This window comes from Pleurodeles waltl, chromosome 4_1 (genome assembly GCF_031143425.1).
Source record: "Pleurodeles waltl isolate 20211129_DDA chromosome 4_1, aPleWal1.hap1.20221129, whole genome shotgun sequence".
Classification (NCBI taxonomy): domain Eukaryota; kingdom Metazoa; phylum Chordata; class Amphibia; order Caudata; family Salamandridae; genus Pleurodeles; species Pleurodeles waltl.
In genome coordinates this window covers 117,739,042-117,757,514 of record NC_090442.1, presented here as the reverse complement: position 1 = coordinate 117,757,514, position 18,473 = coordinate 117,739,042, and the positions used below count along the sequence as shown (strand labels likewise).

Sequence of the window (18,473 nt, the reverse complement as noted above, 5' to 3'; positions counted from 1 at the left end):
CCCTCACCCCACTAAAACTACCGCAACCCTACCCCAGCCCCACCCAAGCCCCACTTATCTGACTGCGTCCTCTCCAAACCTGAGTCTGTTTTCCTCTGCCTTAACCACGGATGTTTGTTGTTCAGACATGCATGGTTAAGGCTGAGGAATTCAGGGTCATTGTTCACAAAAGCGTTGTTCCGCTTTTGTGAACAACCCCCATTGTTGTTCATTCGTCGTTGTTTAGGCTGCTTCCCTGTTTCATCGTTTTCAAAAGGTACTGTGCTTTTGGTCCGTGCGACTCCTTGGCTGGCCCGCACTCCCTTGCGAGAGGCATCAGATTGTTGGGAACGACTCTGTCAACGAAGTAGTGATAACCAAAGTTGGCTCCCCACCCCTGACCCAAACACACACACACCCACCCGGAGATTCAATTTCACCCCCACCCACACCCTGATTCAAATACACACACCCCACCCCAATACCCAAATGAACACCCCACCCCCTCTGATCCACTAACTCACAACCCCACCCACATACACACACACACCGCAGACATGCGCACACCACACAACTGCCCCTACAGCCACACACGCACATCACCCCCTCCTTCCACGCCCACTACAGTCACAGCACCCCTCAACCAACCCCGCATACACGCACACAGACACCCACACGCACCAAGCATACACCCATTCACTTTCATACATGCATTCATACACACACTGCCATACACACATTCAAACATGCATACTTCCAGACGTACTCACACACATTCTTTCACACATTCACACTGACAAGCAGACACACACTCACTCTACCATTCATACACACATTCATTCACAAGCATACAACCAGGCAAAGAACACAACAGACACAGATGCATGCACATATGCACTCACACACTCAGACACTCAGACATAGCGACACCCTCCCTCCCACCCCCTCCCATGTTGGACACCCAAACTTCCATTGTCTGGTGAGGAGGTTGTCCGGTAGGGAACGGGAAGGGCCACTGCTACTGCCAGTAGTCCCCCGCCAGCAGAACACCGCCACGCCATATTTCAGTTCATAATACACTGGCAGCGTTCTACTGGAGGGGCGGTGCTTGTGTTAGCAGTGCCGGCTTACCACCATCCATCACTATGAACACTGCCGGATTTCTGCCCTTATCGTGGCGGAAGCCAGGCAGTGCTCATAATATGGTGGATGGATGGTAGCTGCTGTGGCTGCATATTGGCGGCTGTCATGGCGGCGGTAGGCCGTTTTTACCTCAAAAGTCATAATGACCACCACAATGTTTAAAGAATGGTACATTTGACAGGCCTAGGCACCAGTGTTCAAGCTGCTTTTGTCTGACTCCACAGGAGATCATGTTTTCATTGCCACCATAGTGGATGCACAATATGTGCTGCCGTCATCAAGTGATACTTATTTTCCCAGTTCATAGTTATATTTCTGAACTGTACACTTAGGTGGTCATTATGACTTTGGTGGTAAAAACTGCCTACTGCCACTGTGACAGGGGTGTATTTGAATGTTGGGGCTGGGGGTTAGTGTGTGTATATGGGTGGGTGAGGGGGTGGGTTTGGATGGAGGGGGTTGGGAGGCATCAGGTGAGAGTTAGAGAGGTGGTAGAGCCACCTACTGGTGACAGGGAAGGAGTTCCCTGTCACCGGTAGGGTCTACCGCCATGGTTTTTGTGGCATTGCTAATGCCATGAAAACCATGGCGGCGGGCTAGCTCATAATGCCAGGGCCGGTACTCTGTTGGTATGAGTGGTAAATTGGCAGGTTGGCTACAGCCATAATGTGGCAGTATGTACCTTTAGCCTGTTGGCGATACTACCACCACATTAGCCCTTGCGGTCAGAAGACCGCCAGGGTCATAATGAGGGCCTTAGTCTTGCAGGAAAGTTAAATGTGCCAATCAGGTAAAACCAATTTAACCATGCCTAAAGGGGGAATCACAGGCACTTGTGGATAGCAGGACTAGAGTGCACATAGTTCTAAAACCTGCAAGGAAGATAAGGAGAACTTTTGGTGGGGGATATCATGCATAAAATGGTAATTTCCTACCATACCTATTACGAAGGGTTGTTTGTTCAACAATCGTGTTCTGAGATTACAGTTTTGTACACATCAGTCCATTCACTGCTGTTCTTAATGTTGGAATGTATTGGACTAGAGACACATTGAAACTCTTTTATATCATGTTATCTACATGTAGCACATTGAAGCTTTTTGATTGATATTTTTTTTCTTTTTTCATAGGAAATCATTTCATGAAAAATGCAAATGGGAAATCACACCGTCATTACAGATTTCATTCTTCTCGGTCTTACTGATGACCCACAATTGCAGGTCCCACTATTTGTGTTCTTCCTTCTGGTCTACATCATCACCCTGATGGGCAATATCACCATCATTGCATTAATCATGGTATCATCTTGCCTTAACAATCCTATGTACTTCCTTCTCCGCAATTTGTCTTTTGTAGACATCTGCTATTCAACAACCATTACTCCCAAGATGCTGATCAACTTCCTTTCAAAAAGAAAGACAATATCCTTCTTAGGATGTGCAACACAGCTGTTTTTCTTTGCAACACTTGCAAATACTGATGACTTAATGCTGGCAGTGATGGCCTATGACCGATATACTGCAATCTGTAATCCCTTACAGTATTCCATCATTATGACAAAACCAATGTGTGCTTCTTTTGTGGCTGGATCATATGTAGCCAGTATCCTTGCTGCCTTTGTTCATACCACCTGCACCTTCAGGCTGTCCTTCTGTGGGCCAAAGGAGATCTCACATTTTTACTGTGATGTTCCTCCACTACTGAAGCTCTCCTGCTCAGACACCACACTTAATGAGGTTATTGTATTTGCAGTTGCTGGAAGTATGCAGGTGGGATCTTTACTTGTGGTCCTGGTCTCTTACACTTATATTATTTCTACCATCATCAAGATGCGCTCTATAGAAGGGAGACACAAGGCCTTTTCAACCTGTGCCTCACACTTTATCTGTGTGATAATGTTTTACTTTCCGGTCCTTTTCATGTACTTACGACCAAGATCCAGTTACTTCATGGACCAGGACAGAGTAGCATCTGTCTTCTACACAGTGATGATCCCCATGTTAAATCCACTAGTCTACAGCCTTAGGAACAAAACTGTCAAGGAAGCTGCAAGAAATGTTATAAGGAGAACTTTCAGATTAAAATAAATATTTCAAGATATTAGTGTTATGATAATATCCTTGTGGCGTTAGTTAAATTCACATATCTTCAGAGTATATAAGCTACACCTTACAAACAGTCCATGCTGATCCATTGATTATCACACCATTATTGAAAATCAGCTCCAGTTCCTTTAATAGTACTTAGCCACAGTGGTGGCTACCACAGATCTCAAAGGGGGGGCAGAGGGTACGACAGGGATGGGGAAATACATAATAATAATAAGAAAATGTACCATTCCCGATACTGCTGGCTTGCTTCTCCTCTCTTCTGGTCTCTCAGCACTCCCTGGGACACCAGCACAGGCTCCCCAGCAATCCCGGTGCTGCTCTCTGGCTAAACCTAGCATGAGAACAGCACCAGGATTGGTCTGAGTGCCGTGGTCTGCTAGTTGGACAGCGCACTAGAGCCTGAGCAGTTTGTACAACCTGGCTGTGTAACACAGCCGGGTTGGAGAAACCTAAGTGTGCATATGTGTTTGGCCGGCCTGAGACTGCTGGCCAAACACACATGTACACTTAGTACACAGAAACCATACTCCATCTCCTTCCCCCCTCTTGTGATCCAGCCCCGCCCTATCTAAATATGCTGCTGGTCGAGCAAGCTGCTGTAACATAAAGCGATAATGAAATATTATTTTATTTTACAGCTGCTGGCTCTTAGCCAGGGGGTCGATGCTCCTCCGCCATTGCGGAGGAACCGCCCCAACTTAGCCATTGAAATTCAAAATCTGATGACAATGCAAAGCATAACACATGTGTAAACAGGAATGTGTGACTTGTAATGAGCAAAAGATAACATACATTTTTATATTTTATTCTTTTAATGTATGCTATTTCCATTTTAGACAATTGGACAATTATTTGGGTAACAATTAGTTAATATCATATTTATTATGGGACAGCTATACTGCATGAATCATTTAAGTACAGAAATGCAATAGAAAGAGTAAAAAAATATATAAAACACTGAAAACATGCTACATAAATAATAATTTCCAATGAAGAAGGACAAGATGGAATTGAAGAATACACTTCCCTGTGCCATACATAGACTTTAGAACAGCAAGTATTCACTTCTGGTTTCCTGCTGTTGTCCCTCTAGCTGAGCATAAAGGTCCAGCCTGGTCCTCCCCAGCACTCCTATCTGCAGTGGATTTTACCAGGGGTGCCTGAAAAATTACTGATGGGATCTTTCCTAGGCATACTGAGACTTGATGTATGCCTCAACTCTTGCAACACTGTCTGGCTTCATGAATGAACATCTCTGACCACACTGCCCTTTCTGTTGATCTCATTTCAAATTGACTAGGGGACAGTGTTACTTTGTTGGGTGTCTGTACTACATATAGCTGAGGGTGATGCTTGAGGATCCCCTTTTGATGATTTCAAACTTTTCTTATGCAAAGTTGGAGGGGGACTTACTTTTCTCATTTATTTTGGATTTGTTAATGTATGTGATTAGCTCATGAAAAACAGCTTTTGTACTTCTACTATGTAATGCCCTGTTTGCCACAGTTAGTAGAGACATCTAATTCTACTATGTAGTTTCAGGCAACGCAGGCATCAACACTATATTGGGAAAGGAGAGAAAAAGAATCAGCATGGCTGAGGTCATGTGTGGCTGGTTAGTGGTGCTAAATGTAATTTTCTTGTGAAATAATGTACCTGCAAATACATGTATAATAAAAATGCAAACCTAAGGCATGTGGATGTAGATTTGTGAGTGTTAAAAATATGTACATAATTAACACAGTGTTAATTTGTGAGAACAATTATGAGGGAGTGTTGTAGGAAGGTGCAAGAGAGCATCAACAGCCATCAACTCCTCAACATCACTCAGTCTGCTTTCAGACCCAGCCACAGCATGGAAAATACCCCCATTGTCATCAGGGATGACACCTTTATGACTCCGGCCAGAGGAGCCGCAGTGGACCTCATCCTGCTGGACCATCCTGTAGCATTTGACATGGTTTGCCACGCATCTCAACCAATGACATCAGAGTCAAAGGACACACACTCTGATTGAGTTGCTCTTTCCTGTCTGGAAAGACCCAGTCTGTCAGCCTGTCACCATACACCTAGGACACCAGTAACCTCATCTGCCAAGTTCTGCATAGATTCTCCTGAGCCTGACCCTCTTCATTCACTCTCACAACATCCTTTGCTGATGTCATGCAACTCCCTCACTGACAACATGCATAGTACCCGGATCAAATTCAATGCATGCATGACTAAAATCATCCACTGGATAAAGACTAACTGTCGAAAGCTGAACACCTATAAGACCAAAATCGTGATATCGAGGAAGAGCAGTTTAAGATGGGACTCAATCTTGTGGTCAACAGAGATAGGAACAATACTCACCCCCACCACCTAAACCAAGAAGGACAGAAAGCTTGCCATGACTGCCAAACTTAATGACATCACCACCTCATACTTCTGTACACTGAAGATGCTGAGGAAAGGTTTCATATTGCTCCTAATCAGCACTCGGACAACCATCACACATACTCTAGTCACAAGCAAGTTGGACTATGGGAACACCCTGTATGCCGGACTCAAAAAAGAAATTCACTAAAAGGCTGCAGACCATAGAGGACTCTGCAGCCAGAATTATTCTCAACCTCACAGGCTGCCCTCACATCACCCCACACCTGAGGGAGCCCCACTGGCTCCTCATGCACTAATAAGAAAAATTCAAACTCCTCACCCACATTTCAAAGACACTACATAACAATGGTGCAGCATACCTCAAGTATTTCATCTACTTTTAGAAACCTTCCGGACACCTCTGCCCATCTCAACTCCTACATGCACACCCCATACTCATAAAGAAAATCAGATTGAGCAGTAGATCCTTTCCCTACATTGCTCCTAAAGCATGGAACGACCTGCCTCATAACATTAGAGCTTCGTTCTGACTTCCTGAAGTCAGCAAGAAGCTGAAGGCCTGGTTAGGCTTTAAGAATGGCTAGACTCTCACCTCCTCATCACCAGGATACCCACCTGCATGAAAGCACACACCACAAATATGTATAACAAAACACACTAAATGAGTGATATGAGTGCACGCATTAGTCAATTCCCAAGAGGAAATCTGTTACAAAGATGGCGTAACAGTGATGCCTCAGGAGGACAAGTGTGGATAGTGGCCTAGTCTACTAATTATCATTGGTCCAGCACTGTCTAACTACTGTGATACAGCAACCAAACAATCAGCTCAGGTGGAATTTTACACCACCATTTGATCAAGGACATGGAGAACCTGACTTCTGGGCTCACCTCGAGGAATCACATACTGACATTAACCCTGCATTACAGACCCAGGTGGGGTCTGTAATGCAGGATTAAGGTTCAGGTGTGATTCCTGCTGCTAGGCAATGTACAGGGAAGTACAGAAGCATGCATAATAAAGTGCAACTTGAGGATGCCAAAAGTATGCTCAGTGATGGATTGTATCTGTGTGTGTGCACTGATACACCTTTGTTGAGGCTGAGTGGTTGAACATCACAAGGGAGTGAGGAGATGTGTCTTCACCTACAACACTGAAGTATGATATTAGGTTTTGATTATACCATCAAAATGCATCACATGTTGCTTACATGCATGCCGTGTGTCACCATTATTGGCCTACTGTGAAGGGGAAGGTATGTGTGAACATCATGATGATCATGATGATGCCACCCAACATGACACACATACCTTACCAGTATGGCAGGCAGGCATACTGACCTAGTAGCCACATATCACTATATTTACCAGCAGCCAGCCAGTGTGAAAGATAAAGCTATTGTGTGTGCACCAAGGAAAGGCACCTTACACATCAGAAAAGCAACCCACTGCTGGCTCTCCATCAACTTGAATGTTCATGGAGTGCCACCAGTGTCTGTTACTGCTGCAGGGATTGTTTAAGTGCCACATGGTTGAAATCAATGATGCTAAACATCCAATGTAAATTGGCAATTACATAGATTTGCTGCTTAATCCATTGCCCATGTGCCAGTGAATGTGGCATGGTGGTATGTTGTGGCCCTCTCTTAGATTTTTAAAAAATTGCTTTTATTGAAAGCTCCTCACATATAGTAACAAAGAGTACAGGTGTAGCATTTACGCACACACATAGGTCTGCACAGTATGAGAATGCAATATTTCAAGCAATATGTATACTTGTCTCTTACACAACTGAGAACGATGAAGGAAAGAGGAAATGGGAAAGTTAATAAGCAAGGATGAGCTTGTCAACTAAACCAAGGAGGTGCCTCCACCTTACGTCAGGAAACATATCAGTAAGAATAATTAAATTAACTGTATTATGCTAGTAGGGGATCAGAGTCACAGAGGAAGGTGCAACGGGCATTTCTATTAGTGTCTAATCCAGACCAACTTTGATCCCCTCTCTGGTGTGATGCTCACACAGGTATATTTCCAGTGGGACCAAATCTTTTGATTGGCAGGACCCAATAGGCATCAGCTCCCATTATGCATTTGTTGTTTCTCACATATCCCAGTTGCCAGTTTGTGCATGTCCAGGGGACATCACTCACATATCCCAGTAGCATAAATCATGGAAAACATTGAAACACAGTGGCCAGTAATGTCCTCTATTGCATCACATACCTCAAGCTAAAAGCGATGGACCACCAATCTCTTTGTAATCTCATGCCAAGTTCAGAAAATCAGTGCCAGGGACCACTCATCGTTGATAAATACCATTTGAAATAGCTTCTTTGGGGTGCAGTAGAAACTATGTGCATTTGACCGCCTAGGGGCCAGGTAAAAGTGATTTGGAAGGGGCATGGCAAGCCAAGAGTGTGCTCTAGTGCTGTGTGTGCCATTAATTGAGTGAGTCAGTGATATTCAAACTGCGCTTGAGTACTGAGATAATACAGATCCATGTTGGGGGCTCCCTAGTGCCCCCTCCTCAAAGGAGAACATCAGTATCTCCTACTTTATACAAGGTGGTCTACCAGCCCTTGCGAGCATCACCGTGCATGACCAGAGCTGTCTGCAAAAGTGCAGTGGCAGTGGCAGAGGCAGATTGAAAAACAAATAGAAGAACTCAGGGAGGCCCAACATCCTAGCAATGGCCAGCTGTCCAGTCAGGAACAGCAGGAGTTTCATTCAGCTGTCTACCGGCTCTTCCAGTTATGTCATTAAGCACTCGAAGTTGGATCTGTGCAAGTCATCTAGATTCCTACTGAGCAAGACAGCCAGGTATCTTGTTGGGTCTCACACCCAGCAGAGCAGAAACATTTGTCAAGGGGAATAGAGCTGACTTGCCCAGTTTATATTGATGCCTGATATGCTAGTGAATCTGGTAAATTCACATATCAGTGAGTCCAAATGATCTTGTAGGTGTCTTGCATATAGAATAACATCATCAGCATAAATAGACCCTAGCATTCAGCAGGGTGTATTTGCCAAACCCCAATATGAATGGTGCTGAAAGGGGTGCCACAGTAATAGTGAACAATATGGAGGACTGTGGCAACACCTGTTGGGTGCCCTTCGACATAGGGAAGGGAGAGGTGATCACTCCATTGATCTGTAAATGAGCCACAGGCTGGGCAAACAGAAGGCAAATGAATCCAATAAACTTAGGGCTCATACCAAGATGCAAGAGCACTGCAAACAAAGAAGGCCATTCTAGGGACTCAAATGACTTTGTGGTGTTCAGAAATACCCCTGCATTGTGGAGAGCCGGATCAATGATATGTATAAGAGCCAAGAAAGTGCACAGATTATGAACTATTGATCTTCCTGACACAAAGCCCAACTGGTCAGGGAGCATGATGTTAGGCAAGAGTGGTAGCAGTTGCGTGGTGATCAGTTTTGCCAGGATTCTATTATCCAGGTAAATCATGGTAATTCATAGGTGGTAGTAAGACTAGCACCTGCAGGAGTTCTAGTCTGGTTTAAGTATTGTTACAATCAAAGCTTCACACAATAAGGAAGGGAGAGCACCCGCAGCAAGGGACTTCTCATACAGCACTAGGAGGAGTGAGGCAAGGAGGTCATACTCTTTGTACAAAGCTGCAGTGAGGCCATCAAACCCAGGAGCCTTGTCTCCTGGCAGCAAATCAATGACCTGAACAATCTGCTCCTCAGTAAACAGCTCATCTAAGAACCACCGGTGACCTTCAATCAACGCACAACATCTGCACCGATTCAAAGTAAAAAGTGAGGTCCCAAGTTTTTGCGGTTTGTGCAGTTGTGTAAAATTTGGAGAAAAGAGCAGTCATTTCCCTCTACACAGCTGCAGTCCCACATGTTTGCTCTGTTGGTCATCTTCAAGTTTGACTATGTAAACACTTGCTTATGGTTTACACCAAAGTGGATGAGGTAGTATTTGCAAAAGATTGAAGCTCCAGGGAGCAAAATCTCACTCTCCAGACAAGCAAGATCGCCGTGCAGTACCTGCAGCACTCCCGTTTACTTTGCAAGACAAATTGCTTGTATTAGTAACTTGAAGGCATACATAAATGTGGACTGTAATGCTACAAACTATTCATTTTGTTTAAAACACCTGGTCCCATAATGCACCAGCTAGGAGTAGCCACATAAATGCTCGCATGTTGCAATCTGATCGGCCCATCTCTAGGAGCACCAGAGCGTGGTTACACAGCGTCTGTGGCAGGTATTAGATCCTCTATGTCTATGGCCCTCATTTCAACCTCGGCAGTCTTTTTCAAAGACCGCTGAGGTTCCGCCGGGCCGAAGCCCGCCAGTGTTGGCAGTCTTCCTCCAACCATATTATGACTGCTGGCGACCCTCCGCCCTTTTTTGGATGGAGAGCCGCCAGCAGCCATACTGGCAGTCGGCGATGTAGTGGAGGCTGCTCCACCGTCATCGCAATATCATCAGAACACCGCCCACCGAATTACGTCTCAATATTCGGTGTGGCGTTGTTCTGGTGACTGAGTGCTGGCGACTGAGCAATTCCCTGGCACTGATAGTACCTACCGCCATGGATTTTGTGTCAGTTCAAAACGCCACAAAATCCATGGCGGTGTGCGGGGCCTGATACCTCCAGCGGCCTAGTGATGGCTGCCGGGCTGAAGACCGTTGTCTCCAGCCTGGCAGTCGTTACCGCCATGGCGGACGGTGCAGTACATTGGCGGTTTTGGCATATGCCAAACCGCCAATGTCATAATGGGCGTAATGACTGCCGGCCTGTTTGCTGTCTTACCGCCATCATTGAACCGTCCGCCAGGGTCATAATGAGGGCCTATGTGTCTATGTCATGAATTGCCAGCCAGTAATCTATGTGCCACCATGTACTCTGCCAAACAGCTATGTATGTACCTTTCACAATATCAGTGTACCTGGAGTGATCAGCCCTGGGATCCAGAACCACATTAAAGTCTCCCCCTGACAAGACTGGCCCCGGGCTCAAGGGCTCACCAGTCTCCATAACTTTGTAAAGAATCCAGGGTTGTCTACTTTTGGTCTACAGACTGAGAGCAGCCCAGGAGGGTGTCCCTGTAATGTGCCTGACATTAGCACATACTGACTCTGCTTGTCACAGAGAATGGGCAAGTACACCATGGTAAAACCTTGTGAATTATAATGCTAACTGTGCAAGCATAGTTAGAGTAGTGGGTAACATGACCCTCTTCAACCCTGCCGACTGCAAGCACAGCCTAATTTTCTCAGTGATAGAAATATAGCATGCAAATATCAATCTGGTGCCACTGGAGATAGGCCAACACATATCGGTCATTGTTCCGATCATTAAGGATGCGTATGTTCCTGATCGCACATTTAATTTGCTGCATGTAGCCGGCATGGGGAAGAAAAAACCTACTATGAAGCGCTGAGAGGGTCATGAGGGAGCACACAGACTTTGAGAGGAGTGTGAATAAATCCATCATACCAGCAAATTGCCCACTATCCACTCTGGTCTATCACTTGGCGCTAATGTATAAAACGCAGAGGACTAAAGCCTATGACACTACACTGAGTGAAGAAGGGAAGGTACAGCAATACTTTTTGCATCTAAAAGGTTACCAACATCCACAAGGCTTCAACATTCCATCCACTACCCCTTTGCCCCCCCTCCAATTGGGCCAAATAGCCCCATCTTCACCATGAGTCCAGTTGCAATACCACTGCATTGGGGGCCAGCTGGCAGGCATTGTCTGTTGTCCGCTATTCAACCTTCTGCCTCTACCATGCAGCACTGCCAGGGATTGTGATGTTCAGCCAGTTTTCTTCTATTTGCAGTACTTATCGAGTACCACCACAAGTCCCAAGACTAGATAAGGAATCAGCTGGCCCGTCTTCAACCTCCATGTTCCAGAAGTGCAGGCGGTGCTCGCTGAAGACGAGTCTCCTCAGTCATTGTTGCTCAAATGTCCTGGCTTAGTGTCTTGCGATACCGATGATGATCCCACCACATTCACAGGAATGGTTTTGGCAAATGTGGCAGCTGCCTTTGGATCTGTAAAGAAATGTCTCTTCCCTGAGTGATATATAGCTAGCATTTGGTGTTGCGAGTGCTTGACAGATAGAAAGTATCTTCTAGCAGCCTGCACATTGACCTTACAATCAGGAAAGCTAGATATCTCCCTTCCTTGGTAGTGAAATGGTTGCTGGTCTCTTGCCAGGTGTGGAGCTGTGTCCCTGGCTCTGTAACTCAACAGTCTGGCTATTTTTGAGCATGCTGGCACACCCAGAGGAGAACATGAGCCAAGCGAGTGATGAGCTCTCTCAATGGTGAACACGTTGGAAAGTGCCATCTTGAGCAGCTTCTCTCCTGCTACGGAGAGACCATCCTCTACGTCTGACGTGGGGTGCTCAAGCTGGTGCAGGCGGTCATCATGTTTGTCCACTTTTTATTTGAGGCGGTCAAACTTGACCGTCAAGTGGTCGTATCAATAGCGATCAGACTCTGCTTGAGGTCTGAGAACAAAGTGCAGATGTCTATTCCCAGATTTGAGGTCTCTCCATCACTTTGCAGGTGGTCATCAGTATGTTTACTCACTGAGAGGGTCTGCCTGCAAATTTTAAAAGAGAGCTTGGACTGCCTGGACTTGGTTTTCCTCATCTTGCGTCAGGTATAGTGAAGCAGAATGCAACAGCAGGGAATGAGTCAGCCCGACTGTGCTTCTCAGATGGAAATTTTATGCACTGTGGTCCAGTCTCACCCTCGAGGAAGCACGTAAGGGCACAGGTATACCATTCTCCCTTCACCAGGATGATTATGAATTTCAGTGATTTACCACAATTGTCAGCCGGCAATCCAGACTATCCTGAATGCTATTTTCCCTCACAGTCCTCAGTTCCACACACTGTCTCTTCAGTGTCGAGGGCACAAGCAGGCCAGATTGTACTAGGAGGGCATCCCATCACAGCTAGGAGACCCGATAATCATGTTCCAGTGCTGTGATCAATCAGTCTGAATGGCAGGGGTGTTCTTACAATTCCTCATGAGCATTCACTGGGCCTTAGAATCAGTTCAAGTCCTCATTGCACAGTTCAAAGAGCAAGTGCCTCATGTAGATGACTGGCATAATTCGCAAAATGCGCCACAATGTAGACCAGCCCATTGGCCCTACCAACACCACTAAGCACGGAGCAGGATCTTTTTAATCTGGTTAAATGATCCCCACAGTCAGTGAGAGGATCATTCAGTTTCTCACATGGGCTGTCACCCCCAGGCAGCCTGTCTACTTGTGTGGGTCACCTCAGGAGTGAGATCCAATTCCAAAAATGGACGAGGGCTCTCCACCAAATCTTCACTGTAGGAGGTAGCAGCCTGTGGCTCTCTGTGGTCTCTGTTGCCCAGCTCAGCAGCACTAGGCAGGGACACTCAGGCCTAAATTTTTTAAAGGTTAGCGCCTCCTTTGCGTCACTTTTATTATGCACAAGCAGTGTAAAGCCAGCGCCATATTTATAAAGTATGGCTAGAGTAGTTTAGCGCCACTTTCCTGTATCTAGAGTAATTTTTCAGGAGTGCTGCTTCATCTTGCGGTAGCCCGCTAGTGTCATTTTTACAAGCCAACAGAAACAAGGCACATGCCTAGGATCACCCCAAAAATGGTGCTAACTCCCATTAGCATGAACATTTTAACATCTCGTCAGACCAGGCATTAAAATTACACCCAGCCACAACTATATAAGGAAATCACACAGAAGGAACTCTGGCAAACAACTGGACAACATGGACCAGTTACTGCTACAGCTCGACACCTGGAGACGATGACAGCAATGACACCACCCAGTACCCTCAACCACCAGCACTGCTGCCACAAGGGCAGTGCAGAGGGAGGGATAGGATATTTCACCAACACACATCTATCCTTGGCCTCAGGGAAGAAGAGACCATAACACTCTACCGTTTTAAGCGGCAGTCCATCATACGGCTGGTCCACCACATTGCCCCCAACACCACAGCAAGAGTGGAAAGTCCTACAATCATAACAACATGACCAAGTTCCTGGTCGTGCCCCACATGCTGGACTCTGGATCATTTCAGACCACTGAAGCACGTGTTGGTGGTATCTCCCAACCATCCTTTTCTCCCTCTCTAGGGTCCTTGATGCAATCATCCACCTCACACCCCACCACATCCTGGTCTCCAACACCCAGCAACTGTAGAAGGAGCCAAAACAAGGACTCTACCAACTACAGGACCCTGACAGGGTTCCTGAGCGTCCACATTCCACCAGGTAGGTGACTTCACTCTTACGCTCCACCACCTCAAATGGACCAGTCCACTTGTCCTGGAGTGCCCTAGGCTCCACTGGCGCCATCACGCACACTTTCTGACCAGGTTGAAACTCGACCAAAATGGCATTCTAGTCATACTAGCATTTCATGTCTTCCTGGCTTGCTTCCAGGTTCTCCTGTGAGAGACTCCTGAAGCGGGCAGTCTGGTTTTTCAGAGCCAGCATGGAACTAAATACATCCTGTGGTGGTTTACTAGGGGCTTTCTCCAAAACATCCTTTACAACACTCAAAGGTCCCCTCACAGGGTGGCCATACAACAGCTCAAAAGGACTATAGCCAAGTTCTTCTGGAGGCTCCTCCCTATAAGCGAACAGAAGGTCATGGCAAGAGGACTTACGCCTCAAGGGCTCTGACAGGCCCATAATCATGCCCTTCAAGGTGCAGTTGAATCTCTCAACCAGAGAATTGCTTTGGGGGTGGTAGGGTGTGGTGAACTTGTACGTTTCCCCGCACACCTTCCACAGGTACTTCATATAAGTTGATATGAAGTTGGTACCCCTATTGGACACCTCCTCCTTGGGGAACCCATGCAGGTAAAAAAAAACATCAATGCACGGCGCACCACAGGGGCAGTGATCAATCTCAAAGGAATGGCTTCTGGGTACCGGGTGGCATGATCCACCAAGACCAGGATAAACCTGTTGTCCATGGCTGTCCTGGGATCCAGTGGCCCCACAATGTCAATCCCAACCCTTTCAAAGGGAGTACTAACCACAGGGAAAGTTTGGAGGGGAGCCTTGCATTTCCCCCGACTCTTACCACTTGACTCACAAGTTGGGCAAGACATACAATGAGCATCAGAGTGCCTGCACATTTGGGGCCAGCAGAAGTGGGTGACAAGCCTCTCAAAGGTCTTGTCCTTCACAAAATGACCAGCTAAAGGCACATCATGAGCCAGACCCAGTAGGAAGGCTCTGAAACACTGGGGTACCACCAGTACACGGCCTGACACAGGCTCAGGATCCTTAGGGTAATTATATAGGAGGCCATCCTCCAAGTAAATCAAATGTGATCCAAGCTCCTTGCCAGAATCCTGGTCTGCACCCTGCTGCCGCAAACACTCCAGAGTGTGGCATACCTTCTGTGCCTCACAGAATGCTTCCCCAGTGGGCCCCCCTTCCTGCTGCTACTGTGACAGCTCAGGGACCTCGCCCAGTTCAGCTACGTGTTCCCCAGTGGGCTCCAGGGCCTCCCCCCCAGGTTCAGCCTCCTCCTGGACCGTGGGAACTACTGGGGCCGGTTTCCAACGCCCCTTGCCCTTCCTCCTTCTGGCAGACATGTGGGCCACTCTTTCAGGCTCCAGGTTTTCCTGATCACCCTGAGGGGCTGCCATTGACCAGGTAGACACACCCACCCACCCAGGCAGACCCAACATCTCCAAGTGAGACCTGCATTCCACCTCCTACCAAGGGGAATCCTCCAGGTCATTGCCAAGCAAACAATCTACAGGCATGGTTGGACTCGAAGCTACCTTCAAGGAACCTGAGACCCCCCATTCAAAGGGGCCACTCTGCACTGCTTGCATCTATCTGCTCTTCAGACACTAGGTGACTCCTTACTGTATCCGCACTGGCTCCTGTGTCTCTCAGAGTCTCCACCCTCTGTCCATTGATTGTTACCCACTGCCTGTACTACTGAGTGTTAACAGGTACGAGGTTCCTCTGGACCATCTCACTGTCCCATAGTGAGACAAGGGTCATCTCAGCTGGCTCCAACCAACTCCTCCACAAGTGCTGCACTGGCCACTCCCTGTGACTGGGAATCAGTGGGTGCCGGTGTCCACTTGGGACATTTGGGGTTCCCCCTCATGTTACCCTCCTGATCACATGCACAGCACATGCGGGACCCCTTCTCCGCAGGTTTCCTTGTAGAGACCTATGGTTTCTTTTCTACTGAGGCATTGAATGCTTTACCCTGGGAACTAGGTTGGGGCCCTTTAGAGAACTCCCCCTGTTTAACCTTACCCCTCCACTTCTTCTGATGGGGACCCTGCCCACCCTTGCCATGGTCTCCCCATACCTCCTGTGGACCCTGGTGCTCTCTTGCGCAAGCTTCATGGGGTCAGTCAGCTTGTTGTAAACTGTACAAGTGCTCGCAAGCAATCAGATTGTAAAGCCCCTCCTACATAGTTACCTCACTGCCCTTCACCCAACCATCCAGTGACCTGCAAGAAGAACCAACACATTCCAACCATGTTTGGGATTCCTTCTTCTTGTAGGATCTAAACGTATCCTTATACTGCTCAGGGGTAAGATCATACCTTGTAAGCAATGCATCCTTCATGTTAGAGTAGGTGAGATTGTTAGCATCCCCTAAGGCTGTCAGTGTATCCCTCCCCTCAAACTCAAAGTGCTTCCACAGACCCGCCCCCCAATGAGCTCAAAGGACCAGATTCATATGGATAGTAGACTCATACCTCTTGTACCACAACAGTATGTCATCTTCCCTTTTGTAATCCTTCACAAGGTCCTTAGGAGTGTGCACCCTCCTCTCAGGCTGCACTGTGTTATTGCTGCCTCCATCCCTATTGGACTGGCTCCTCTAATCCAACTCCCTCAAGCTAAGCTCATGAGCCAACACTAACTTTTAATCTTCTATGGCCATCCTCATTTTTCCAACTCCAGCTGGTGAGCCCTCTCTGGCTGTTTGTCCTGCAACTCTTCAGGAGTCAGACCCTTAGATGACATACTGCTACCTACCCTGGAGACCCTCTCCCTGGACAGATGAGGTCCACCCACTATATCATTGTGATGGATTGCTCTCCTTCCTTCTCATCCTCCCCCTCCCTCCATGTGCCCCTCAGCTTCCTTGGCTCTTACCCGGGCCCTCAATGACTTATGCAGCTCCTCCTTCCTGTTGGAGCCCCTAATGGGACAACCACGGTTTTTGCAGAACTGCCTCAACTGGGCAACTGTAAAGCTCTCCAGTTTCCCTAAATCAAAAGCAGCTCCAGCTGATGCATCTCCAGATTGAGACATGATTAAGAGTGAAAAGTGCAAAGTTCCAAAGGCAGAAAAATTACTTCCCAATCAAGTTCAAAAGTCAATAAAGGATTACCACCAAATATGGAAGTAGACAAAAATCGAAAAAGAGAAAAAAGCTAAAATCACAAAGACAAATAGTATGTCGTCACGTAATGGTCTGCACTGAAAACAGTAGTGCTCACTTAATCACTGTATGTCAAGTACAAATACAAGCATAATCCCACCGCTGCCTCTGGTTACCCCCTGTCCAAGCAAGGACCCTCACTCTAGACAGGGTAAAGGAGACTCGCTGACAATTTAAAAACCAACTTTACCAAAAGATGTATATTTAAATTGTGAGTTCAAAGACACCAAACTCCACATTTTAACTCCTCCCAAAAGAAAACTGCACTTAAATATTATTAAAAGGCAGCCCACATGTTAACCTATGAGAGAGAAATGCCTTTCAACAGTAAAAACTAAATTTAGCAGTATTTCTCTGTTAGGACATGTGAAAAACACCAGTACATGTCCTTCCTTTAACAAGCACTGCCCCTACCCACAGGACTACCTAGGGCCTAGCTTAGGGGTGCCTTACATATATAAAAAGGGAAGGTTTAGGCCTTGCAAGTGGGTACACTTGCCAGGTCAAATTGACAGTTTAAACTGTTCACACAGACACTGCAGTGGCTGGTCTGAGCCATGTTTACAGGACCACTCATGTGGGTGGAACAATCAGTGCTACAGGCCCACTAGTAACATTTGATTTACAGGCCCTAGGCACTTCTAGTGCACTTTACTAGAGAGCTACTAGTAAATCAAATATGTCAATCATAGCATATGCACTTTAGCACTGGTTAGCAGTGGTAAAGTGCCAAGATTCCTAAAGCCAACAAAAACTGGTCAGAAAAAATAGGATGTTTATCCATGTACAGTCAGAGTATCACATAGAGTTCTGGATATTGTATTGAGTAGCTGGTGTTATACCGCTGCCAATCTGACAGATACTTGGCTATAGAGGATGCAGCCATGATACCACCCAGATAGTTAATCATTTTGGAGACCATATTGTGCAAAAAACAAGGTTAAGTAATACCAAAACATTTCTACTCAACGATTTGCTAAACTAAATACTAACCTACACTAACCTAACCTACATTATCTAATCATAACTTATCCCTACAGCTAACATATCTTAGCTTAATTTATCCGTTACATGTAACCCCACATGATAAACATTGACCCTTCCACCCCCCTTTACAGACCTCATTCAACTAGGACAACAGTATCTACATCTAAACATTGACTAACTAAACCTATTGCCTAAACAAATATTGTATTATATTGTATTGTAATAGTATTTATATAGCGCTTACTACCCTTGACAAGGCGTCAAATCACTTCCTGGCGAGTAGCACGCTACTCCAGAACCCAAAAGAAATTAGTGGTGGATTAGTATAGGGAAATATGAGTTCAGTTTTAGTATTATTATGAGTTAATTTGAGCCACTGATATGTGAGTTTGTTTGTTGGATTGACTGGAGTAATGGAGG

The 18,473-nt window shown here is 46.3% G+C and overlaps 1 protein-coding gene across 1 annotated transcript; it reads left to right on the top strand.

Moving 5' to 3' along the window:
• Positions 1-2,270: 2,270 nt before the first annotated feature.
• Positions 2,271-3,209, top strand: LOC138287095 (olfactory receptor 5B12-like). Its single transcript, XM_069227457.1, has one exon. It carries the CDS (start codon positions 2,271-2,273, stop codon positions 3,207-3,209), a length of 939 nt encoding a protein of 312 aa, XP_069083558.1.
• The last annotated feature ends 15,264 nt before the right edge of the window (positions 3,210-18,473 follow it).